The sequence below is a fragment of the Triticum dicoccoides genome, chromosome 1A, assembly GCF_002162155.2.
Source record: "Triticum dicoccoides isolate Atlit2015 ecotype Zavitan chromosome 1A, WEW_v2.0, whole genome shotgun sequence".
Lineage (NCBI taxonomy): Eukaryota > Viridiplantae > Streptophyta > Magnoliopsida > Poales > Poaceae > Triticum > Triticum dicoccoides.
The window spans coordinates 480,771,305-480,796,993 of record NC_041380.1 but is presented as its reverse complement, the minus strand read 5'-3'; the positions used below and the strand labels follow the sequence as shown (position 1 = coordinate 480,796,993).

The window sequence follows — 25,689 nt, the reverse complement described above, 5'->3', positions numbered from 1 at the left end:
TGGTCGTCTCGCCAACAATTTCTCTTGCAACTATTGCTATCGCATAGCGATAAAGTAAAGCAATTATTGGGCGCTTGCATCTTATGCAATAGAGAGACAACCATAAGGATTTTGCCAGTTGCCGATAACTTCAACAAAACATGATCATCTCATACAACAACTTATATTTCATCACGTCTTGACCATATCACATCACAACATGCCCTGCAAAAACAAGTTAGACGTCCTCTACTTTGTTGTTGCAAGTTTTACGTGGCTGCTACGGGCTTAGCAAGAACCGTTCTTACCTACGCATCAAAAAACCACAACGATAGTTTGTCAAGTTGGTGCTGTTTTAACCTTCGCAAGGACCGGGCGTAGCCACACTCGGTTCAACTAAAGTTGGAGAAACTGACACCCGCCAGCCACCTGTGTGCAAAGCACGTCGGTAGAACCAGTCTCGCGTAAGCGTACGCGTAATGTCGGTTCGGCCGCTTCATCCAACAATACCGCCGAACCAAAGTATGACATGCTGGTAAGCAGTATGACTTATATCGCCCACAACTCACTTGTGTTCTACTCGTGCATATGACATCTACACATAAAACCTAGGCTCGGATGCCACTGTTGGGGAACATAGTAATTTAAAATTTTCCTATGCACACGCAAGATCATGGTGATGCATAGCTACGAGAGGGAAGAGTGTTGTCTACGTACCCTTGTAGACCGGAAGCGGAATGACAACGCGGTTGATGTAGTCGTACGTCTTCACGGCCCGACCGATCAAGCACCGAAACTACGGCACCTCCGAGTTCTAGCACACGTTCAGCTCGATGACGATCCCCGGACTCCGATCCAGCAAAGTGTCGGGGAAGAGTTCCGTCAGCACGACGGCGTGGTGACGATCTTGATGTTCTACCGTCGCAGGGCTTCGCCTAAGCACCGCTACAATATTATCGAGGAGTATGGTGGAGGGGGGCACCGCACACGGTTAAGAAAACGATCACGAGGATCAACTTGTGTGTCTATAGGGTGCCCCCTGCCCCCGTATATAAAGGAGTGGAGGAGGGGAGGGTCGGCCTTCTCTATGGCGCGCCCTAGGGGAGTCCTACTCGCACCGGGAGTAGGATTCCCCCTTTCCTAGTCCAACTAGGAGTCCTTCCATGTAGTAGGAGTAGGAGACAAGGAAGGGGAAGAGGGAAGAGAAGGAAGGAGGGGGCGCAGCCCCTCCCCCTAGTCCAATTCGGACTAGGCCTTGGGGGGCGCGCGGCCTGCCTCTCCCTCTCCCCTAAAGCCCAATAAGGCCCATATACTTCTTCTCCCGTATTCCTGTAACTCCCGGGTACTCCGAAAAATACCCGAACCACTCGGAACCTTTCCGATGTACGAATATAGTCGTCCAATATATCGATCTTTACGTCTCGACCATTTCGAGACTCCTCGTCATGTCCCCGATCTCATCCGGGACTCCGAACTCCTTCGGTACATCAAAACTCATAAACTCATAATATAACTGTCATCGAAACCTTAAGCGTGCGGACCCTACGGGTTCGAGAACAATGTAGACATGACCGAGACACGTCTCCGGTCAATAACCAATAGCGGAACCTGGATGCTCATATTGGCTCCTACATATTCTACGAAGATCTTTATCGGTCAGACCGCATAACAACATACGTTGTTCCCTTTGTCATCGGTATGTTACTTGCCCGAGATTCGATCGTCGGTATCTCAATACCTAGTTCAATCTCGTTAGCGGCAAGTCTCTTTACTCGTTCCGTAATACATCATCTCGCAACTAACTCATTAGTTGCAATGCTTGCAAGGCTTATGTGATGTGCATTACCGAGAGGGCCCAGAGATACCTCTCCGACAATCGGAGTGACAAATCCTAATCTCGAAATACGCCAACCCAACATGTACCTTTGGAGACACCTGTAGAGCTCCTTTATAATCACACAGTTACGTTGTGACGTTTGGTAGCACACAAAGTGTTCCTCCGATAAATGGGAGTTGCATAATCTCATAGTCATAGGAACATGTATAAGTCATGAAGAAAGCAATAGCAACATACTAAACGATCGAGTGTTAAGCTAACGGAATGGGTCAAGTCAATCAAATTATTCTCCTAATGATGTGATCACGTTAATCAAATAACAACTCTTTGTCTATGGTTATGAAACATAACCATCTTTGATTAACGAGCTAGTCAAGTAGAGGCATACTAGTGACACTCTGTTTGTCTATATATTCACACATGTATTATGTTCCCGATTAATACAATTCTAGCATGAATAATAAACATTTATCATGAAATAAGAAAATAAATAATAACTTTATTATTGCCTCTAGGACATATTTCCTTCACGAAAGGGGGCTCTCCGGACAAGGATGCCCGAGAGCGCGAGCGTCGCCGCCGGCGACTGGCCGGCCGGAGCAGAGGCGGATGCCGCCAACGCGGGGGACCGTCAGGAGTCGAGCGCAGCACCGCGGTCGGTGCGGCCGGCAACGCCCCAGCCGCCAGCACGGCGCCGCCGGGGAGGGGCCCGAGACCCCAAGGCGTCCCCTTTCGATCCAGGAGACGGCAGCGCGCCCAACGGCCGCCGGTGGCGCCGATCGGTCCCGCGGGAGGCCGAACTCCCACCCCTGGGAGTCGGGCCGCCGGCAGGGACGGATGGAGGCGGCCGGAGGAGCGCGGGGCGGGATGCGGTCGCGGCAGGCGATGGGGCGGCCCACAGCCACATCGGCAGCTTCGGCGAGGTCCGCCCAGGACTCGCGCGGAGGAACAGCCGGAGGAGACGGCGGGGAATCGGGCGAGGGGGGCGCCGGCGGGCCGACCGCGGGCGAGGCCAGGAGTCGAGCGCAGCACCGCGGTCGGTGTGGCCGGCGACGCCCCAGCCGCCAGAACGGCGCCACCGGGGAGGGGCCCGAGACCCCAAGGCGTCCCCTTTCGATCCAGGAGACGGCAGCGCGCCCAACGGCCGCCGGTGGCGCCGATCGGTCCCGCGGGAGGCCAAACTCCCACCCCTGGGAGTCGGGCCGCCGGCAGGGACGGATGAAGGCGGCCGGACCGGAGCGCGGGGCGGGATGCGGTCGCGGCAGGCGATGGGGCGGCCCACAGCCACATCGGCAGCTTCGGCGAGGTCCGCCCAGGACTCGCGCGGAGGAACAGCCGTAGGAGACGGCGGGGAATCGGACGAGGGGGGCGCCGGCGGGCTGACCGCGGGCGAGGCCAGGGGCGAGGGCGGCGGCGGCGGCATCGCCGAGCCGACCAGGGCATCGCCAGAGCCAGCGCACGCCAGAGCCATCACCTCAGCTCCTCGTGCTGAATTTATCATGTCTTCCTCGGTGAGATGGTTCAGCCCGCTAACGCCTAGCGCGTGAGGAATAGTCTCAGTGTCCCGTGCGAGGACTAGTCATGGTCCACAACCCAATCCAGCGTCCTTTTGTGCATCTCCTCTTCCAGTCCATGCGCCCAATCGCGAATTGCTTTCTTCGCTTCGCTTGCTGCGACGTACGAACCCAACAATGGCGACCTCCCCACGAGCCATGCGTAGCCTGAGCCCCCTGTACTCTCTCCTCCTCCTTATCGGCGCAGCCAACGCCGCCGCGGACACTTTGGTGCACACCGAGTGCCCGAGCGACACAAACTACACCCGCGGCGGCGTCTTCCAGGCCAACCTCGACGCCCTCCTCTCCTTCCTCCCCGCCGCCGCGTCGGCCGCGTCCGGGTTCGCCGAGAACGCCACCGGCGCAGCGCCTGACGAGGCGTACGGGCTCGCGCAGTGCCGCGCCGACGTGAGCGCATCCGACTGTCGCACGTGCCTTGACGCCTCCGCGCAGGACGCGGCCAGCAAGTGCCCCGGCCAGAAAACGTCCATGCTCATCTACGACAACTGCCTCCTGCGCTACTCGAACGCAAGCTTCTTCGGCGCCGCCGACACGTCGCCGGTGGCCCGCCTCTGCAACACGGGGAACGTGACGCAGCCCGAGCTGTTCAGGACGCAGCTGGGCGCGCTGATGAGCAACCTCACCCGCAGGGCGGCGTACTCGTCCCCGCGGATGTTCGCGGCCGGCGCGGCCGACTTTACGTCCTTCACGAAGGTCTACGGCATGGCCCAGTGCACGCGCGACCTTGCCGGCGACGACTGCTACCAATGCCTCACCGGAGCCGTCTCGTCCATCCCGACCACCTGCGACGGGAAGCAGGGAGGGCAGATCATCTCCCGGAGCTGCTCTATCCGGTACGAGGTGAACCTTTTCTACAACGCCCAGGCCGCCGAGGCGGCGATGTCTCCGCCACCGCCAGCAGTAAACGGCAGCGACCAGTCCGGCCCTGCAGGACGCGCCGGTGAGTCAATGTCCCCGTCAACTTCGTGTCCGTACGCTCACGCGTTTCTAGCTGGCTGGCACTTGAGGCCATGCAGTTTTCTTGTTTTGAAATTGTCGTGTCAATCTTGCGTCTTTGATTAGACATTTCTTTCGGGTTGAAAGTTCGACAGCGACTGAACTAGAAGATAGGGTAAACTATTCTGAATTTCCTTTTGACGAATCTTCGTTGTGTGAGCAGGAAACGACGACGCCACGGCCAAGATAGCTCTGTTCGTCTCCATTCCTGTTGCTGTGGTGCTGTTGGTGATGTTGACGGTTGCTTTGTATCTCTGCAAGAGGAAGAACAAGAAACCACACGAACATGTGCGGATATCCAGCTCCGGTGAGTGCGTCTCGGTCGATTATATAGCAAAAACAATCTCCAAAAAAAAAAGAACAGCCAGGCTTAATTATTATACCGTTTGTCTTTGTGAGCAGAGGGTGGGGATGGAACAGACATGGGAAGCTCAGAGTCTCTGCTGTACGATCTGGGCACTCTAAGAGCTGCCACTGACAACTTCTCTGAAGAAAATAAGCTCGGGGAAGGCGGGTTCGGGCCGGTCTACAAAGTAAAGTACACTCAACTTGGAACACGAGCATCCACTCTCCGATTGATTTTCCATGTCTGAACTGAACAATCGACTTGCTGTGGTTTGGTCGGTCAGGGCATTCTGCGGGACGGGCAGGAGATCGCGGTGAAGAGGCTGTCCAAGACCTCCCAGCAAGGGCTCGTGGAGATGAGGAACGAGGTCGTGCTGGTGGCCAAGCTCCAGCACAAGAATCTGGTGCGTTTGCTCGGCTGCTGCATCCAGGAGGAGGAGATGCTCCTCGTCTACGAGTTCCTTCCCAACAGAAGCCTCGACAAGATTCTATTCGGTTCGCACTTGCACCTGGTTTCAGTTTCAGATCCCCGACTGTTATATCCAACTGACATACAATGGGATTGCACATGTGACATGTGCATGCAGATCCTGCGAGGCGCCAAGAGCTTACCTGGGGGCACAGGTTCAGGATCATCCAGGGGATCGGGCGAGGCCTTCTTTACCTCCACGAAGATTCGAGGCTGACCATCATCCACCGCGACCTCAAGGCGAGCAACATCCTGCTAGACCCCGACATGAACCCCAAGATCTCCGACTTCGGCCTCGCCAAGCTATTCAGCGTGGATGCCAGCGTCGGGAACACCAGCCACATCGCCGGAACCTAGTGAGTTTGTTATAACCGGTGGTGCACGTGAACCGAGCTAGTAGCTAACAATGCGGTGTCCACCTTGAAATGCAGCGGCTACATGGCGCCGGAGTACGCTCTGCACGGCATCTTCTCGGCCAAATCGGACGTGTACAGCTACGGCGTCCTTGTACTGGAGATCATCGCGGGTCGCCGCAACAATTTCGCCCAATATCCGGGCACTAACGGCGAAGATCTTCTGACCACGGTACGGGTGTGACCTTGCTCATGACGGATCAGTCAATGTAACTGGCTAATTACGCCCCTGCGTGTACAGGTCTGGAAGCACTGGAGCCGTGGGAGCGTGTCGGGGTTGCTCGACGGCTGCTCGGCCGACGGGCTCCAGCCGACGGAGATGCTGCGGTGCGTCCACGTGGGGCTGCTCTGCGTCCAGGAGGACGCGCACCTCCGGCCAGGCATGGCGGCGGTCGTCGTCATGCTCAACAGCCGCTCGATTACGCTCCCTGTGCCGACGACGCCGGCCTATGTCGTTTCCGGCCGCGCGGGTGCGTTGGGGAGGAGCACGACGCGCGAGGCACAGGCTCCGACGGGAGCTGTTCGTGGGCCTTATGTCAACGACGCCTCCGTTTCTGGCCTGGAGGCCCGGTGAACGGGCGGCCTGGAAAATAGTGTGTTCTGGGCTTCTGGTGACATCGCCGTCCAAACTTTCAGCAGTGTGTGTGGGCCGTATGTAGGCGATTGTGTTAAGTCGTTTAATTTTTTTCATTAAAAAAGTCGTTTAATTTTTCAACAGAAATGCTACTCCCTCCGTCCCAAAATATAAGAACGTTTTTGACACTAGTGTAGTGTTAAAAAATATTCTTATATTATGGGACGGAGGGAGTATTTTTTAGTCTACCGAAAACAACTCGTCTTGAGTTGGTGTAATCATTGATATGGTCACTCATTCTTTTTCCTTGTCTTTCTCCAAGTTATAGTCTCTGTATGATGGGACCCATAAAAAATAGTCTGTATGTTGGTACCCGTAAAAAGCAGTATGTATGCTAGGGAATGGGGAATATCGGCGTTGTTTGGATTTGGCCTGTCCTGGCACTGCCAATATTGCCATGCCAACTTATTAACGGTCAATTTCGCCGCCGACGGTTGACCAAAAAGTTGGCGTCAAGTAGAACTAGAAGAGCGGAAGGGGGCAGGGTGCACCAATTCTTTGGCGTCCATCCAAACGCGTAGGGAAGGCTCAATCAACGCCAAAAAGTTGGCAGGGCGCCCATCCCATGGCTTCGATCCAAACAACCTCATCATGTCCTCCCTGCCATACAACATGATTTTTTGGGTATATATTTCAATATATTTTTCTCTTCATGTTAGTCTCAACAACCAACAATCATTTATGTTTTCTAGCCTTTTCTGTGAACATGAATTCATGTGTCTAGTTCTATGTATTTATGGTTGATTCTGGACTATAAGCATTGTGGCGATTGATAGGTAGCAATGACTTTATTATGCGTTGTTATCTTAGAAGGGCATAGTGTTTGATAGCGTTTTTTTATAAATGATTATATGGTCAATAGATTTTCTATCATTTCTCTTGTTTTTTCTCCCTAAATTTTAGTTGTGGTTTCTTTTGTTACAGTTGTAACACAAGTGTTGTTCTAACCAATACTTATCTTTGCGTTACTATTTTAGGTACTAACTTTTACAGTTGTTTTGTTTATGAGCTTCAGTGTCAAGCCTTTTGGAATTATAGCTGGGTCCCTACCGGTGTGCTAGTTTTCTCAATTTTGATTCTTAATCCTTTGGTTGTATTCTCATTGGGAAACACAAGTTACATTGTATTGTAGATTGTAAGTATGAACCAAAATGTGTAAAAGCGTGTTTTTTTACAGTTTGGTTGCACATAATTTCCAGTATCTATTACTATGTAATTATGGTTGGTACAGTAGTGTAAGTATTTTGTTGTATTACTATACTTACAACTGTCACAATGTTATTGGCCGGAAAGGTTTGAATGAATGTGATTTGTTTTCAGCCGATGTTCACTGTATAATCTTCAAGCGGTAAGTGTTGGTCTAGTGATGTCAGATAGGTTGGGTGAGGGCCTCATAGGCCTCCCTGGTCCTCTGACCACACTCAAACTCTGATTTTGGTGCGTTCAATCATTGGAGAAGGTGCAAAAACATGCGGTTGCATGTTGGTTATTGCTACTACAAGCGGTGTATGCGCAAGGAACTATCGCACATGGTCACATGGTTGTAGGAGATACCAGTAGAGAGCATGATCAGTCACGCATAAGCACATAAGTGATAGACAGGATGACATCTCAGTCCTAGCGGATCACCATGCATTGGATTGGCGGGTCATAGGGAATAGTTTTGTCTTCCTTGCCCTCTCTTACTATTGCGGCTTCCCTATGGTTGAATGCAACTTTAGAATAACACAAGATTCATAGAGAAATGAAAGTAAATGAAAATAACATATTTACATACTTAGTAGACACATTTGTCACTTAAATGTTTTCCATCAATTACCGAAATGAGCATATCAACAAGCACATGCGGTGTGTGGACAGTGCGAAGAACAATTTGTAGAGGCAGGAAAGTGAGAGTGAAATGCTTCCTCCGCAGAATATTCTACAAGTAGATATTTTTTTAGCACAAGAGAGGCCATCCACTTCATTTTCATATAAAGAACTCACATAGTCTTGTTTATACATACTACAAACTACAACTATCAAGGACTCCAAACAAACTTCAGCAAGTCAAATCTTACAACGCTTGGATACAAGGAATCGCGCAAAAGAGAACCATGCAAGATCCAATGGGAGGCCCAACTAATGGTTAAGAAACCCTCCAGACTCTGATTACAACTAAAATATGACAGTTTTATATCATAAGCTAGTAACCAGTGCATAAGAGAAAAATAGGAAGAAAAGAGGCTTCAGCCGTGAGGAGCAACATTGCGAATGCCAGCAAAGTAGGAGATCATCAACACCATTTTCTATAAGTCATTAACAATTCGAAGCACTCCCGGTCTTATGCCCTGTGATGCCAAGTAAACCTCACTTGCCACCCACTCCACCCTTTGGCGTGCCTCCTTTATCTAAAAATGGATCAATCTAAAATCCAAGAACACATCAGCTTGATCATAGTCATTGGATCATTGATACTCCTCTTTCAAAAATCATATCATTTCAACATCTCCATATAGCCCAAAACATAGCCGCAATACCCACCAACACCAAATGTCTATCATGCTTCGGAAAGCTTTTGATCCATCCTTCAAAAGACAAGCAGGGGTGCAATTAAGAGCAAAAGCACATTTCAAAAGACTCCATATCAATCTAGCAGTAGAGCGTTGAAAAAACAAATCATAAATAGACTCATCTAATCATCTTGACCACAAAAAACACAACTGTTATTATCTTTCCCATTCTAAGCAAAAATACATTTAGTAAGAATGCTTTTTTACCATTAACCAAATGAAAAAAATTAGAAGGAATTTTAATTTTCATAAAATTTTCTGTGGAAAACCATAAGCAGACTTGATCAAATATTGGTAGAGAGATCCGACAGTAAAATTCCTATTAGTAGTAAGCATCCTTTCCCGCTGTCGTTGTAATTTCCTCACATCCCACCTCCAAATTATTCGAAAACTCCAGAGCTTCACCAAACAAAGTTCTTCTGAAGGTAAAATCTTCCATCCTTTCTAATAGCACCAGCCACAGAAATGTTATGATCAAAGGTAAGAAAATAAGGCATGGGATAAGAGTGTCTCAGAGGTTTATTTCCCCTGCCAATCTTCTAGAGTCTAGTATTTTTCCATGTCTAGTTACTTTCTTGCAATGCTGGTAAAACATTCCTTAACTTTCAAAAGGCTAGTCCAAAAGTGTGAGTATCACACATTTGTTTTAATATCAAGCATTGTCCTTTCACATATTTATTCAAAAGCACTTATTGCCATAACCTAGATTTAGTCTCTAACTTCCAAAACAAGTTGGCAAGTAGAGCCTTGTTCATGAAATCAAAAAATTAGAATCCTCAGTCCCCCTTGATTCACAATAAGTTCTCTAATTTACCAAATATTTTTTATCTTTGTCAACTTGCCAAACAAGTCTAGCTAAAAAAAATCACCTTCCTTCCTCACCCCAACAGCTATGGTATAGAAAGACATCATAATAAAGGAATGCTAGTCAAACAAGCATTGTTCAGTAATTTCCCTTGCCAACAAGCACACATTTTCTCATTTGTTTCAGTGACCACTTTCCAATGATTATTTCTAATCCTAATGTTTGAATATCCTGAATATTTTAAATGGATGGAGCCCAGTTCACATGTGAAGATTTCTTGATATAATCTACTACCTCTCTAACTTAATATAAGACTTTTTGCACTATGATACATTTTGATAAAGAGGGAGTAGTTTTTTACGTATCCTCTCTAACGAAAAGCTCACTCTTGTGGAAATTAATAGTCAGTCCCGATTTTGGTCAACTGCACATAAGATAAATTTTATATATCTGCCACTATTTTCATCATCTTGCAAAAGGAAAATTGTGCCATCGGCATATTGCAACATGTTAAGTCCCTGATCTAAAATTTCTCTCAAATCACCCTTGACAAAATCATATTCTATAGCTTTGTCCATAATAATGGCCAAAGCATCAGTGGCCAAGTCAAACAATAAAGTGAGGGGGCATCTCCATGCCTCAAGCCTTTATGAGTTGTAAAATAAGGACCAGTGTTATCATTTACCTTGACCCCTACATAGTCCTGGTCATCTCCGGCCCAGCCCTGTCGGCCCACCTAGGCCCGACCCTAAAATCCAGGGCCTAGGCCCAATGGGCTTGCCCGTGGGCCGGGCTTGGGCTTGAGTTTTGAGCCCACCACCAGGGCCTGAACGGGCTTGGGCTTGGCATATTGGCATTTTAAGGAAGAGGCCCGGCCCACGGCCCTAAGCCCTAAGGGCTTTTCAGAACTTTTTACTAGATGGGCCGGGCTTGGGCTTGAAAAGTAGGCCCGATGGTAGGGCATGGGCCTCAATTTTCTGCCGTGGGCTTTTTTAGGCCCAGCCCAAGCCCGGCCCGGCCTGGCCCATGGCCAGTTAGGCCCTGCATGACCTCCTCTCATGGTATACGTGATCCAATCAGACCACTTATCAGGAAACCTTTACATTCCTACATTTGATAGACAAAAGGCCACATTTATATTATCATAATCTTTTCAAAATCAACCTTAAACAAAAGGGCATTTTGTTTCCGGTGATGGATAGAATTTAAAGCTTCATGTAGAACAAGTGAACAACCACACCTTTCACGACATATCTTCCTTTCACAAAACCAGTCTGAGTTTGTGAGATGACAGGGCTCACCACTTTGCTAAGTCTATTCATCGACACTTTAGTAATTATTTTAAAACTCACTCAGTAAACAAATAGGCATAAACTTCTGAATTTGTTTAGCATCCATTCTACAAGTACATGATGATACGGAAGATGACCTGGATGGCCACTGTCCTCTCAGCTCAGGAAACTAGTCTGTGTCAGCAACTCAGCATTGGTACGACTCCAAATGGAACGAGGGACACACAATATCCGGAATTAAAAAGATGGGGTTAGCTTATTCAATTTGAAGTTTGGAGACCAAAAATGGTCAATCTGACAAGGGGTGAAAAAACACTTAGCTCATACTGTATATCAATGTGACAAATTGTTATATTATTGTTCATATAGTAAGAATTGAACATGATACACGGGCCAAACCACATGGTCTTCAATACAAATTTGAGATAGGTAGTACTACGGTATCTCAGATATCAATGTGTCAATGTGACAAATTGTTATATTATTGTTCCTTCAGTAATAAGAACTGAAGATACACGAGCCAAACCACGAGGTCTAGAATACAAATTTGAGATATGGCATTACCACAGTATCTCAGACATCAATGTGATAAATTGTTATATTATTGTCCGTCCAGTAAGAACTGAAGATAATACACGAGCCAAACCACAAGGTCTCGAATACAAATTTGAGATACATAGTGCCACAGTGATGGGAAAATATGGCTAATACAAAGCAAGAATGTAGAAATACAGGCTCGCTTGGTTGTTCATCAGACCCCAAATGTTCCGAGGGGATCTTCTTTGCATCCCATCATAGGAGGAAGGGCAAAGGAAAAATAGTAATAGTACACACTCTACTGCCTTAGGCTGTGCATAATGTATTCCGCGTACAGATCCCTGAAAAGAAACAAATCAATTTAGGTCAGCCTAGATCGACGCCTTCGGTCCTCAATGCCTCTTGAGCTTGATTACAGATCATCGTCCAAAATGGCGAGAGCTTACATGGAGTGCTGGATGGCAGCACGGGCATCATCGGCCTGGAGGAAGTCGTTGACAGCCACCTCCTTGTTCTCATTCTTCTTGTCTGAAAGATTTGATCAGCCAAGAATCAGGCACTTGAAGCCTGAAGATGCATGAAAAGGTTGCGGAAATGCGAGATATATAATGCAGGGAATGGCATGCGTACAATCTTCGAAGAAGCGGCGGATCTCCTGGAGGCGATGGGGAGAGAGCTCGCTGAGATGGTTGAGGTTGTGGTACTCGGGGTCGTCGGCGCAGACGGCTATGATCTTGTCATCCTTCTCTCCCTGTTTAAGAAAAACAAAAAACAGAGAGTATGATATGAATATAAGCTTGATGCCAAAATGGTGGCTGGAAAGTTGACTTGTGCGCTTGGACAGGGATGAGGGGATTGGTTCAGCGTGCCTGATCGATCATGGGCATGAGGCCGATGGCCCTGGCCCGGAGGAAGGTGCCGGGGAGGACTGGTTCCTGGTTTGAAAAGAAAAGAAAAGAAATGATTAATTAACACGCGGTTGTCAGAAAAGAACGGTGGGTAATGCAGACGGTGATGCCTTGACAGGATTGTTAATTTGCACTTGTCATGACAGGACGATGATTGGAGTGTTGGTCGATTCACTCACCTGCATGAGGACGAGGACATCGATGGGGTCGTTGTCCTCGCAGAGGGTGCGTGGGACGAAGCCGTAGTTGTGAGGGTACACCACGGAGGAGTAGAGGATCCGGTCGACCTGGCAGGCAGATGATGATCTCACATCTCAGAACACATCCACGATCCATGCCGATGCAAATTAACAGGGAAAAGGGTTGGAGAGAGGCGAGGGAAGGGAATGCGCGCGGGCGCAGACTGCAGACCTTGATCATCCCGGTCTTCTTGTCGAGCTCGTACTTGACCTTGCTCCCCTTGGTGATCTCCACCACCACGTTGAACACCGCCGGAGCGCCAGGGCCTGCACCGGCCAATTCACGCAAAGATTAACTAATCAGCATACGTTCCGCGTGAGCGACCAACCAGCAGCTCCGGATCTGAGACGAAATGGGGAAGGGGCTCACCGATCTCGAGGTCGTGCCACGGGTGGGCGGCGACGGACCTCCGGGAGAGGGAGGAGAGGATCCGCTCGTTGAGCCGCGGCGTCTGCCTCTTGGGCTCCGCCGCCGCCTTCTCGCCGGCGGCCTTGTCCTGGCTCATCTTCGATCGAAGGAGGTCGCTGCTTAATTTGCTGTGTGCGCTGGATCGTTGCGCGGCTCTGAGGACGGGATGGCCGAAACGTCCGCGGCCCGGCGTGCATATATAGGAGAGGAGTTGGCGGGGCGGGGGGACGAGCGGTGAACGCGTCGTCGTCGGATGCATGCCGTGCCGTGCCGGTGCGAAGCTTCGGCCCCGCACCGTCAACAAAAAACATAAACGGTGTAAACAAACTGGGCAACTGGCCGGGCAGAATCCCTGCACATGCGGAACGTGCATGGATCAAGGCATCCGGTCACTCACAGCGCACTAGGCGCCATCGTTCATGCGTACATATACGTAAATAATAGTAATAGTAAATACATAAAAAGCTGCCACCGGCACGATGCTGCGGTCAAATTTAAATTGGTTTTTCTCGTGATGGGGGGCACACGGCGCCATGTTCATCGACGTGCCGTGATCATCGTGTCAGCTTTGGGGGGGTCTCGCCCGGCTGGAAGGAGTGACCCACCCACCACCACCGGTTTTTGTTTCGCGAATTTGACTTATTACATTTCATATCGTAGCACGAAAATCAGTTCGCCGTGAACCGCAACTGGGAACGCGCAGTGAATGTTGATGCTGCTAGATGCCATTCAGAGGTAGGCGCTGGGAGAGGAATGATTAACTCAAGCTTCCCTCGACTATGGTCTAATGGATGAACAGGTGCCTGAATCAGATCCATCTACATAACAGATGTGAGTACAGTGTTTTCTCTTTGTATCAGGATACATGGATGATTGATTAACTCAAGTTATGCAGTGTCTCACGAGCCGGTAATGCTCCAGATAACATGTATAAGCTGATGCATGTCATCCGGATAGCGCTGCTGCCAATGCCCATTGAACATTGAATGGTAGTTGTTCCGCCCTGACTTCAGACGGTCCCCAAGGGCGGCGAGACCAGTATCACGCCATCAGACGGTCCGCAAGGGCGGCGAAACCAGTATCACGCCATCTCCTCGGACAAAAAGGTAGGGGATGGTGCGCTTGCTGGTCTGGAATCATTGGAATAGAGAATATAAGTCAGTAGTAAATCTATTGCATATCAGCAGCCAAAAGTATCTGACACCATTTTGTGCTGTTGTATCGAATTACCCCAAACTATGGAAACGGTGACCACACAGAATTTTAAAAGTTAACGAAATGAAGAAAACAAGTAACCAGGTTCAATAGTAAAAGAAGATGAATTATCATATACACTGTAAAGTGATTAAGTGACCATAGTGACACGAGCCACATAGTACATCTAGTAATACGTGGAAGAAAGTTTCATTAAATAAGTTAAAAACCCTGACTACAATAACTGTAAACAAAAGAAATTGGTGCTATGCTTATTATGCAATATAACACAAGTGTTACCAGCAGAATACAAGCAGGTAAGACTGCTCATTTATAAACACAAAGCATTTTACACGTTACTATGCAACTGACACTGGGTTATCGTTAAGCAGCATCATGGTAAAACAATGCGCCTCCCAAATTACATGTGAGTGCAGAACTGACGATTGTGTGAGACACGACTTAATGTTAAGCAGTATCAGGGTAATCGTGCCAAACCCTCACTCCAGAGGCTCTACACATCATTAACACAAACTAAATAAACATATTGGAATAACTAATGATTTTGATTTGGAACAAACAGTAGTCGACGGTCTGAATTTGAACAAACTCACATCAGCATACAGTTCAAAATTTCGAGGAACGAGAAAGTACTTACACGAACAATCTCCTCGTAAGTCTCATCATCAATTTCAATGGAAGTCACTATCTCTTCTACATCTCCAAGTATCATATTGAGATGTTGATCGTAAGCCTGGATCAAAGGAAGAATAAAGGAAACTTAGAAACAGAGAATCTCAAATAGTGGCCATGCTGATGCCCCAGGGTCAAATTTCCCAGCTGTCAGTACAACTGAATAACAATGCATTAATACAGTGTATGGCCCATGGGGCGCATCATATAACCCACAGATGTTTTTTCCAGGTATACAATTGTAATGAATCGGTGAAATGATAATAATGCCCAGCGGGTAATAAGTTATAACCTCTTAACTTAAGCAACCCGAAGTCTTACATTGGAATGCCGAGATGATTTTGCCATTACGTTCCTACATATTTCTATGAACTCAAAATTAAAATACTACATTGCAAGACATCTGGTTCCACTAATCGATAAAACTCTGAAACCAGCATGTTATGCTTTATTCTAAAGTAAGCCGCCATTCTTTTTTCCTTTTTTTTTCTTTTTTTAAAGGAGGATTACCCCCGGCCTCTGCATCAAAATGATGCATGCAGCCATCTTTATTAAGTTATTCAACAGAATCTGACAAGATAAATACAAAGATCAACCAATCCCTAGAAAATGATGCCCAAAGTCTTGAATTGAAATGCCGAGATGATTCTGCCACCACAATCCAACATATTTCTATGAACTCAAAATTAAAATACTACACACATTGCAATTCATCTGGTTCCACTAATCGAGAAAACTTTCGAATCAGCATGTTAAGCTTTATCTAATGTAAACGGTTATTGTTGATGTCCATAACGAAAGCTTCTACTCGCATTTATATCCAATGGAAGGGAAAAAGGGTACATCATATGAGTCTCTACACAGATAAATTTGGGTTCTGATGTCTTCCAGTTCAACCGGAAAGTCTGTTTACACACCACAAGACCACGGCAACTCATTTCTCTATGCATTAATATCAGCTAGTATTAAAATACATAAGGCAGCACAACCACATAGTGGACACATAAACAAGATCCCTCACGCAGCCAAGCTCAGGCAGCGAAAGCTACCAGATCGACAGCAGAAATTACGAAGAGGGGCGAGGAAACATACATGGAGCTTGCCGCGGAGCTCGCGGTCGGAGCGGAGCTTGACGTAGATGCGCTCGTCGAGGCTGAGCCGTATGAGATCCAGCGGCTCCTTCACCGCCACATCCTCCTCCGACGCCATCGCCGCCGGCTGGTACCCCCTTCCGCTGCTCTCCCCAAACCCTAGCTTCTGAATCGAGCTCTTTCACTTCCGCGGCGTTCCTTTTTTTCCTTGTCGGGTCGGAGAAGTACAGTACACGACCTGTTTGGGCTTTGCACTTCTGGGCCCATCTCTACTCCTAATAATAGAGCAATTGGTAGTCTCCGCCGGTCAATTTTCGTCCCACCACTTTCATCCGGTTTTTTCGTCGGTTAACCTTCGCCCACCTCCCACCATCCCGTGAAAAACCAAAAAAAAACATACGCCACCATCCGTGTCCGGATCCACCCGATGCGGCCGCCCTATCTCCCTCGTCTAGCGATGCAATGCCGCCCCAATCTCCCCGCTCCGCCGCCGCCGCCCCCCACCTTCCACTATCACCCGCTCAGCCACCTCCACCCTCCTCTACATCGCCGGAGGAACGGGCACACCTGGCGCGCCGCCTCGAGGCGGCGCTCGAGCAGGTGAGGAGGGAGTCGGTGCGGCAGGGCGCGGCGCTGGACGAGCTGAGGCGACGGCTCGAGCGGCGGCGGGTACGCGCGTACGACACACCCTCCTCTCGATCCAGATGCGACCTCTCTCCCACTCCACCGCCGCCCCTACTGCTCCGCCGCCGCCCCTCGATCTGTTTCCTACATCGATTGTCAAGAATGCCCCAGCCGCCATAGCCTCCGTCGCCGATGTCCGGCTGAGACGCGCCAAGGAGATCTCGCGACTCCGCCATGTTGGTGAGTACCCCACTTGACGGCTTGCTCCCGCCCCCCGCGCAGATCCTCTCCGCCGCCAACAAGCGCTATTCACCGGCCAGATTCCATCGGAGAGGAGGAGGTTCACCGGCCAGATCCTGATCCTCCTTCTACCACCGCCGCATCGCTGCCCCAATGCTCCACACGATGCGCCGCCACCCGTATCCCAGAAATTTTTCGATCCAATCTTCGTCTCGCTGTCTCGTCTCACAGCATGCCGCCTCCCCTTTTCAAGATGGGGAGCTCGAGCGACCTCAAGCAACTACCACCGCCGCCGTCACGTATGGCCCTGCGAGCTCGTACAGCGTGTGCCTCGCCCTCCCTCCTCCGCCCCTGTCAGCCACGAAGGCTATGCCCGTCTATGGATTCTCAGTCTCAGGTGAGCTTCCCTCATTCCATTTGATACCATGTATTCTTCCTGGTTTGGATAGCGTACAGTTTGATTTGTGCCCCTGCGATTTTTATGCATGAACTTTAGAACAAAAAATGAATCTTGAGGAATGGGTTTACCTTCATGGAGATAATTCAAGGGTGCAATTTTCTGATCCACTCTTTTCTTGAATGGCAGAGAATGCTCACCTTAGGCCATGTACGGTGGGTAGCTTGACGTTGTTGAGGTACCACGGCTGAATCTGAGTACTACTACTTTGCTTGTGCGCTTGCGTGGTGAATTGAATGTATAATTTTTTTTCTCCTGACTACTGTTTTCATTTCCGAATAATGGTTTTAAATGAACCAAATTGCCTCTGTAAGGTAGTTGATATTTATGTAGCTTCAAGCTTTCATTTCTTGTGCCTGAGGATAGTAGTTGTTTGTGTAGCTTCAAGGTTTATTTTCTTTTGCTTGATGGTAGCAGGATTGAGTAGATTATTGCCACACCCTGATATGGTCGGTCGTCCTTGTATTTTCAGGCTCTTGAATATTGTTGATCGAGTCAATGGATGTTTCCTGATTGCTCTTATGGTGAGGATCAGGTACTTCTCTTCGACGATGATGTCGCCAACACAGCAGATGTAGCTTGCGGATCCCACGGCATGACTCAGATGCTGACGATGAACCGGACTACCCGTTGTAATCTGAACACCTAAAGAAGGTTCCTATACTCCTCCATGTTGGTTAACATTTGCTTCAGGTTCACTGTCGTTGAGTTATTTGTGTTATTTTTCAAACAAGCTATTACCAACTTATGTTGCATGTGTGCTACTAAATTTATCTTTGTTAATTAGGATGATGTTCACGTCAGGGCAGGACTTGAGGGAGGGCGTGGTTGTTGGAGGACGCCGCCGCCGCCATCGCGGAACTCTAGGGTCAGGGGGTGGTCTGCGGTCAGCAAGGACCGGCAAGGCCGTGTCAATCGTTCCCTACATCACGGATCATCACAGATATTTACATTCTGTTCGTTTTCTGAATTTTTCTGTTCATTTCTGTATTTCCTGATCGTTTGTATGCTTCACCTGTCATGAACATCGTTTCTTGCAGCGAGGAGCGGCGCAAGGCCGTGCCCTATATCATCGAGCATCACAGGTATTTACGTTCTGTTCATTTTTCTATATTTTTCTGATTGTTTGTATGCTTCACCTGTCTTGAATATCGTTTCTTGCAGCGAGGAGCGGCGCAAGGCCGTGCCCTACATCACCGAACATCACAGGTATTTACGTTCTGTTCATTTTTCTATATTTTTCTGATCGTTTGTATGCTTCACCTAACCTGAATCGTAGGTACATAGGTATACAGATACAATGTGAGGGCGCTGGACGCACACTCATTGAGAGGGACCTCTGCCAGGTACGCAATGTTGTGTAATGAAAGACCGTCTTGCTCGATTGATCCATTGAGTTCGTATGTTTATTAAAAAAATTGTACATTGCGCGTGATCGGGTGTTAATTTTATCTACACCTGTAAAATGTGTGTTGTATTACTCGTCATTACCACTATTTATGAACTATCTATTTGAACTATCAGGAATCATTGAACTATTTGGTATGGATTAAGAATTTAAGATGATTGTGTTCGTTTTGATGTTTCTGTGCTAAAGTGCCTGCAGGCAATAGGAAATGTTCTGTTTTCTCGATTCTTACCATGGTTAAACTCGCGGTGTATTTTTAGATATTGTTATGTAGTCTGCTTTGCACTGCATTTATGGAGCCGGATTATTTACCTGTTTTCGTTAGCTTATGCAAGTTCGTTTGGTGAAGAAGATAGTTTTGTAGTTCGTTTTGTCGATGTGATTCTGTAAACTATGTATTGCACCTCATATTGGGAACTTTCTCTTAGATTGATCGTTGGTTCTAAACAGGTGGTCCTCGTGCATGAATTGTTTATGGTAGTTGAGGTTGCACATAGAATGCGGAAATATATCACGGGTACAGTATTCAGGTTTTCTGAATTTTACTGCAGTTGATGGTGCTTTTCCAGTAAATTACAATGTTTATGGTTTAATCATAAAGTGTTGAGATACTAGACAGGGGAGAGATACACAATCAGGTTGTGGACTAATCTTAGTCTAAACCTAGGTTTAAATATTGTTCAGAGTATAGTGGAATAGTATGCTAGATTCACTACTAGAAAAAGGGCTATAGATGAGATTGACACTAATGGCGCACCAGACAAGTGGTACTAATGGCGCACCACCTTCTGATACGCCATTAGAGCTGAAACTACTAATGGCGCACCTGGTCCAGGGTGCGCCATTAGTATCAAATTTTTTTTGAACTAGTGTGCCTGTCCAAACATACTAATAGCGCATCCAGACACAGTGCGCCATTACTAGTTGTAACTAGTAATGGCGCACCTGTCGAAAAGTGCGCCACTAATGTTGTTTTTTTTATTATATTTTTTATTCCTTTTTTTGCAAAACTACTAATGGCGCACTGTTCGACCGTGCGCCATTACTAGTTTAAACTAGTAATGGCGCACTGTGGAACAATGCGCCATTAGTATGTTTTTTTTTTTGCAAAACTACTAATGGCACACCACCAGAAGGTGCGCCATTAGTAACCTGGATTACTAATGGCGCATTTAGAGTTGATGCGTCATTAGTAAGTGGGCAGCAACAAGATATTTTGGACAGCCTCTACTACCCACACTTTCTCCCCACTTCATTTTCTCCACCTCCTCCTTGTCTCGGGTGCCTTCTCTTTTTCACCTCATTTCCACCATAGATTCATTCAATTTAAGTGGTTAAATTACCTTGTTTTGATAGGTAAGTAAGGGGAGAAGCTATATTTATGTTGTTCTCCCTACAACAATGTGCACATGCACTTTTTATGGCCTAGCTAGATCTATGTATGTTCGTGGTGTTGCATATGTTTGTGATGTTGCATATATGTTTGTGTTTGGAGGTGTACCGGTATTTGAAATGCGATAGTTGCCAATATTTTGCCGGAATGTTGATTCATTTCCGTTTCGGCGAGAATTTTGGCATTAAGCATTATTTTTGGTCCTATTTTTAGGAAAAGTCATGCCAAATTTGTTCTTGGTTCTAAAATATCGTTTTGCTCTACCCCGCAGGCGACCATGGTCCGCACGATGACCGAAGACATCATGAATAGGTTTTTGAGGTCCGCGAAGTCCGAGATGCTTCAAAAGAACGAGGCGGAGATAAGATGTCTGTGTCGAAGATGCAAGCTGAAGAGCCTTATTGCGGACCCGGAATCCGGGCAGGTGCGGAACCACCTGCTCTTGCGTGGTTTCATGGATGGCTATCGGTGGCAAGGTGATGAAGATGACTACGAAGTCGTCCATGGGGGCCGGGCAAGAAATCAGGAAGGGCAGCCAGACAACCACCGCGGCTCGGGCGGGCGAGAAGACGAAGAATCCCCAGGAGATGATCACGACGGTGATGTTGTACACAGTCATCATGTAGAAGATGCGGGACATGATGATGAGGAAGATGCCGGAGCAGACGACGGGCATGATCATGAAGATGATGATGCCGGCGGAGCAGACGACGCTGGACCATCGATGGGCTGGGTGCAGGACCCTCATATTCAAGAGCTGCTTCTCAAGTAGACGGATAACGCAAGAGCTGCCGCCCGAGAGAAAGCCAAGATGGATCAACTTGAGTTAGACGCGGTTACTCCATTGTATGAAGGATGCAGGCCCGAGGATACCCGGCTGAAAGTAACGCTCATGGCTCTGGAGATGAAGGTAAAACACAAAATGACCGACGCATGCTTCGACGAGAACATGTCATTCTGGCACGAACGTCTTTCAAGGGGAACAAGTGCCCGACCAGTTTGGAGGAGGCGAAGAAAATCGTGTGTCCTCTGGATTTACCGCACGTGAAATACCATGTGTGCATGAACAATTGCATCATTTATCGGGACGAGCACGCGGAGTCTACCATATGTCTGGTGTGCGGCGTCACTCGATACAAGAAGAGGAAGAAAGCTCCTCGAAAAGTGGTGTGGTACTTTCCGATCACTCCTCGTCTGCAACGGTATTTCACAGACCCTAAGGTAGCAAAGCTCCTGCGTTGGCACGCGGATAGGGAGGAGAAGAAGCGAGAAGATGACGCAAATGATCCGGAGATAGATAAAAAAGACAAGATGCTGAGTCACCCTAAGGATGCGAGCCAGCGGCAAGTGTTGAACTTCGAAGACCCAGGATTTGGGAACGATCCAAGGAACATCGTGCTGGGCGCGAGCACCGATGGAGTCAATCCGTTTGGCAGCCAGAGAAGCACACATAGCACCTGGCCTGTGTTTATGTGGATGTACAACCTTCCCCCCTGGTTGTGCATGAAGAGGAAGTACATTCACATGAGTATGCTAATTGAAGGACCGAAACAACCAGGGAACGACATCAATCTGTATCTGAGGCTGTTGAAAGAGGAGCTTGACACGCTGTGGAAAACGCCAGCCAATACGTGGGACGCCGCAGAGAAAGAATATTTCCCTATGAGAGCCGCGCTGCTCACGGCGGTGCACGACTATCTCGGTTACGGATATGTCGCAGGGCAGGTGGTCCACGGATTTTCTGGATGCGTCAGGTGCATGGATGACACAACATATCGCCAGCTAGATAGAGATCCCGGGTCTTCGAAAACCGTGTTCATGGGACATCGAAGGTGGCTTCGCGGCGATGACCCGTGAAGAAAACGCAAGGATCTGTTCGATGGTGAAACCAAACCCCGAGGATGCCCGCGTACGAGGAGCGGCGAGGAAATAGACGAGCTATTGAAAAATTGGAAAGACTGCCCACTGCCGGGAAAGAAGCAAAAGGCGCCAGAGCCGGGAAAGAAGCGAAAGGCGCCAGAGCCGCTGCTGGAGGTATGGAAAACGAAGTCTGTTTTCTGGGACTTGCCGTACTGGAAGATCCACCGTGTGCCTCACAGCCTTGATGTCATGCATATCACGAAGAACGTGTGCGAGAGTCTGCTTGGTACCCTTCTCAACATGCCAGAGAGGACCAAAGATGGGCCGAAAGCAAGGGCAGACTTGAAATCAATGGGCATCAGGCAGGAGCTTCACGCTATATATGATGATGATGATGATGATGATGATGATGATGATGATGATGATGATGATGATGATGATGATGATGATGATGATGATGATGATGATGAGGCGAAGAAGGACACGGAAAGTCGTCGCAAAGGCAAAAAGGCCAAGAAGACCATAAATGACTACCCTCCCGCATGCTTCACTCTAAGTCAGGAGGAGATCGAACAGTTTTTCACCTGCCTCGTAGGAGTAAAACTTCCTTACGGTTACGCGGGGAAGATAAGCAGATACCTAGACCCAGCAAAGCTGAAGTTCAGCGGGATGAAGTCTCACGACTATCACATGCTGATGACGCAGATACTTCCAGTTGCAATCCGTGGGATCATGGACGCGCACGTCCGTGAAACCCTATTTGGCCTATGCAACTTTTTCGATGTCATCTCTCGGAAGTCTGTTGGCGTGAGGCAACTCAGAAGGCTACAAGAAGAGATCGTGGTGATACTATGCGAGCTTTAGATGTACTTCCCGCCCGCATTCTTCGACGTTATGGTGCATCTGCTGGTCCATATCATGGACGATATCATCCAACTCGGGCCGACGTTCCTGCACAGCATGATGCCGTTTGAAAGGATGAATGGTGTCATCAAAGGATACGTTCGCAACATGTCACGTCCAGAGGGAAGCATAGCCAGGGGCTTTCTGACCGAAGAGTGCATCTCCTACTGCACGAATTATTTAGGGTATGTGTAGCAGTTAGCAAAAACAGAGGACTAAAGTGCTCTATTTTGGCAAACCAGTGCATGCATGCCTTTTTTCTTCTTCATTTTTTTTTCACTGACGACGAATGCTGGCAACTCGACAGCAGCTAGCTAGCAGGTGTTCCTTTACAAGCATAGTAGAGCATAGTATGGATTCTAATGTTCAACTCTGACTAAACAGGTTCTGCAAACGGTCTTTTACTGCACTTGACTGAAGAAGTAGGTGTCTGCTATATCCTGCACTTGAGGTGAGATGTGTTCTCAGGTTTACATTGCAATGGGCACTCTTCTTGTAAACACAAATTCAGATTTATATACTATATGCTGGCATGACTATTTTTATTAGGCAGGACAGTGCAGTAGTTGATGTATCTTGGGTTGATTATAAAGTTGCTTGGGTTTAATATTACCCAGCATGATGATGTATCAATGTAGCGTTAGCATATGATCCAAGTGCTAGTACGGCTAGTAAATAGCTAATACAGTTAATGAAGAAGAAGAAAAAACTGCTAGTACAGTTAATGAAGAAGAAAAAAACTGCTACTACTGCTAGTAAATAGCACTGGTACTAGGTAGCTAAAATATGTGTCCTGAAACACTGAGAGCAGAAACACTTACTACATACATATGCTCAAGAAACACTTACTAACCAGAAAAGGTTTTGACTTGAAATGTTAATAGCACAGAGAGCACCACAAGTTAAACACCTCAATCTGTTAGTATTTGTCTGCATTTTCTCATATTCTTCTTGTATCTGATCTAGTATTGCTTGTAGTGGTTTGTCCAAAATGTTGAATGATACTGCTTGGAGATGCATATATTGTTTCACCTCTTCACATGCCAATGTATTTTCCATGTTGTGATGGAGGCCCTTTTTGCCTTGTCCACCCGAGAGGCCCTTGAGTTTGCTGGAATGTCGATTAACTTCCGTTCCAGCAAATTCGGGTACTCCATATGTCCTATTTTCAGCAAAGGTCATGCTGAAATTTTCCGTGAATTTTAGCATGACTTTGCTAAAAATAGGACATCTGGGGTACTTGTGACTAATGCATGGGTCGGGGTATCTTAGTAGTTAATTAAGTAGGATCAAGTGCCCCGGCGTACTTGTGACTAATGCATGGCTTTTAGGGTGCCTCGGTGTCGATAAAAACCGAAATGATGAAAGCTTAGGCTTTTAGGGTGCCTCGGCGTCGAAAAACCCTCAATGATAAAAGCTTAGCTTTTAGGATGCCTCGGTGTCGACAAACCCTAAATGATGAGACCATGATCTTGTTCCTTGACAATAACCAACTTTTTGACCAAACTTTGTTCCTATTTAGAGAGAAACATGGCCAACAACGATGAGGCCGGGGGTTCGGGCGACAAGGCATTCTGGAAGCTGTCCCAGGAGATGGAGGAACAACCTCACTTGTATGAGGACGCCGCCTTCCCCACTGATCCTGAGACCACTGATGGTACCGCCGAGGATGACACCACTGATGCCACCACTGATGGTGCCGCCGAGGATGCCACCACTGATGATGGCGGCGCACGCACAGATGGCAGCCAACCGAAGAGGCAACGGAAGGACCGGCGCCCGACCGTGCTCCGCACCCTCAAGGAGGAATGTGCGCTTTGATGAGATGATCAAAGATTTTGGGTTTGTACAAAGTTTATGAGAAACTTGTATTTCCAAAGAAGTGAGTGGGAGCACTATAGAATTTCTGATGAGTATATGTTGTTGACATATTCTTGATCAGAAATGATGTAGAATTTCTGGAAAGCATATAGGGTTATTTGAAAGGTGTTTTTCAATAGAAAACCTGGATTAAGCTACTTGAACATTGAGTATCAAGACCTATGAGGATAGATCAAAAACGCTTAATGGTACTTTCAAATGAGCATGTACCTTGACATGATCTTGAAGATGTTCAAGATGGATCAGTCAAAGAAGGAGTTCTTGCCTGAGTTGTAAGGTACGAAGTTAAGACTTAAAGCTCGACCATGGCAGAGAAGAGAGAAAGGACGAAGGTCGTCCCCTATGCTTTAGACGTAGGCTCTACAGTATGCTATGCTAAGTACCGCACCTGATGTGTGCCTTGCCACTTGCCTGGCAAGAGAGTACAAAGGTGATCAAGGAGTGGATCACCAGATAGCGGTCAAAATTGTCCTTAGAAGAATAAGGACATGTTTCTCGATTATGGAGGTGATAAAGAGTTCGGCGTAACGGGTTACGTCGATGCAAGCTTTAATACCTATCCGAATGACTCTGAGTAGCAAACCGGATACGTATAGTGGAGCAACCATTTGGAATAGCTCCAAGTGGAGAATGGTAGCAGCGTTTACAATATGACCTAGAGATTTGCGAAGTACATACGGATCTGAATGTTGCAGACCCGTTTGACTAAAACCTCTCTCACAAGCAGAACATGACCAAACCCCAGAACTCATTGAGTCTTAATCACATGATGATGTGAACTAGTTTAATGACACTAGTAAACTCTTTGGATGTTGGTCACATGGTGATATGACCTGTCAGTGTTAATCACATGGTGATGTGAACTAGATTATTGACTCTAGTGCAAGTGGGAGACTGTTGGAAATATGCCCTAGAGGCAATAATAAATTAGTTATTATTATATTTCCTTGTTCATG

At 47.6% G+C, this 25,689-nt stretch overlaps 3 protein-coding genes and 1 long non-coding RNA gene across 5 annotated transcripts; 2 read left to right on the top strand and 2 right to left on the bottom strand.

Annotated features, from left to right (window-relative positions):
* Nucleotides 1-3,341: 3,341 nt before the first annotated feature.
* Nucleotides 3,342-6,551, top strand: LOC119280991 (cysteine-rich receptor-like protein kinase 10). Its single transcript, XM_037561656.1, has 7 exons — nt 3,342-4,330; nt 4,550-4,693; nt 4,789-4,919; nt 5,016-5,226; nt 5,319-5,556; nt 5,632-5,785; nt 5,855-6,551. The coding sequence occupies exons 1-7, from the start codon at nt 3,508-3,510 to the stop codon at nt 6,185-6,187; spliced, it is 2,034 nt and encodes a 677-aa protein (XP_037417553.1). The 5' UTR covers nt 3,342-3,507; the 3' UTR covers nt 6,188-6,551.
* A 4,918-nt stretch (nt 6,552-11,469) lies between these two features.
* LOC119280958 (soluble inorganic pyrophosphatase-like) lies at nt 11,470-13,167 on the bottom strand. The gene is made up of 7 exons (XM_037561631.1): nt 12,951-13,167; nt 12,753-12,847; nt 12,521-12,628; nt 12,303-12,368; nt 12,064-12,184; nt 11,880-11,961; nt 11,470-11,774 (listed from the first exon to the last, which is right to left on the bottom strand). The coding sequence occupies exons 1-7, from the start codon at nt 13,084-13,086 to the stop codon at nt 11,732-11,734; spliced, it is 651 nt and encodes a 216-aa protein (XP_037417528.1). The 5' UTR covers nt 13,087-13,167; the 3' UTR covers nt 11,470-11,731.
* Nucleotides 13,168-13,696: 529 nt separating this feature from the next.
* On the bottom strand, nt 13,697-16,180 carry LOC119280969 (sm-like protein LSM3A). Its single transcript, XM_037561639.1, has 3 exons — nt 15,969-16,180; nt 14,842-14,937; nt 13,697-14,119 (listed from the first exon to the last, which is right to left on the bottom strand). Exons 1-3 carry the CDS (start codon nt 16,083-16,085, stop codon nt 14,039-14,041), a joined length of 294 nt encoding a protein of 97 aa, XP_037417536.1. The 5' UTR covers nt 16,086-16,180; the 3' UTR covers nt 13,697-14,038.
* Nucleotides 16,181-17,382: 1,202 nt separating this feature from the next.
* LOC119280980 lies at nt 17,383-18,768 on the top strand. Of its 2 annotated transcripts, none has more exons than XR_005138238.1 (5): nt 17,383-17,466; nt 17,761-17,942; nt 18,076-18,373; nt 18,453-18,497; nt 18,576-18,768. It is a non-coding gene; the product is annotated as an uncharacterized LOC119280980 (long non-coding RNA). The 2 variants fall into 2 exon arrangements; XR_005138237.1 differs by having other exon boundaries at nt 18,568-18,768.
* Nucleotides 18,769-25,689: the final 6,921 nt, after the last annotated feature.

What these genes read in the sequence shown, in the direction of transcription:
- LOC119280969 (XM_037561639.1), bottom strand. Translation starts at nt 16,085, where the DNA reads ATGGCGTCGGAGGAGGATGTGGCGGTGAAGGAGCCGCTGGATCTCATA. An exon ending in AGCTCCGCGGCAAGCTCCAT is followed by an intron (nt 14,938 to 15,968) that starts GTATGTTTCCTC and finishes CCTTTGATCCAG; the next exon opens with GCTTACGATCAACATCTCAA. An exon ending in CTTACGAGGAGATTGTTCGT is followed by an intron (nt 14,120 to 14,841) that starts GTAAGTACTTTC and finishes CAATGATTCCAG; the next exon opens with ACCAGCAAGCGCACCATCCC.
- LOC119280958 (XM_037561631.1), bottom strand. Translation starts at nt 13,086, where the DNA reads ATGAGCCAGGACAAGGCCGCCGGCGAGAAGGCGGCGGCGGAGCCCAAG. An exon ending in AGAAGACCGGGATGATCAAG is followed by an intron (nt 12,629 to 12,752) that starts GTCTGCAGTCTG and finishes TCTGCCTGCCAG; the next exon opens with GTCGACCGGATCCTCTACTC. An exon ending in ATGTCCTCGTCCTCATGCAG is followed by an intron (nt 12,369 to 12,520) that starts GTGAGTGAATCG and finishes TTTTCAAACCAG; the next exon opens with GAACCAGTCCTCCCCGGCAC.
- LOC119280991 (XM_037561656.1), top strand. Translation starts at nt 3,508, where the DNA reads ATGGCGACCTCCCCACGAGCCATGCGTAGCCTGAGCCCCCTGTACTCT. An exon ending in GGTTCGGGCCGGTCTACAAA is followed by an intron (nt 4,920 to 5,015) that starts GTAAAGTACACT and finishes TTGGTCGGTCAG; the next exon opens with GGCATTCTGCGGGACGGGCA. An exon ending in GCGAAGATCTTCTGACCACG is followed by an intron (nt 5,786 to 5,854) that starts GTACGGGTGTGA and finishes CTGCGTGTACAG; the next exon opens with GTCTGGAAGCACTGGAGCCG.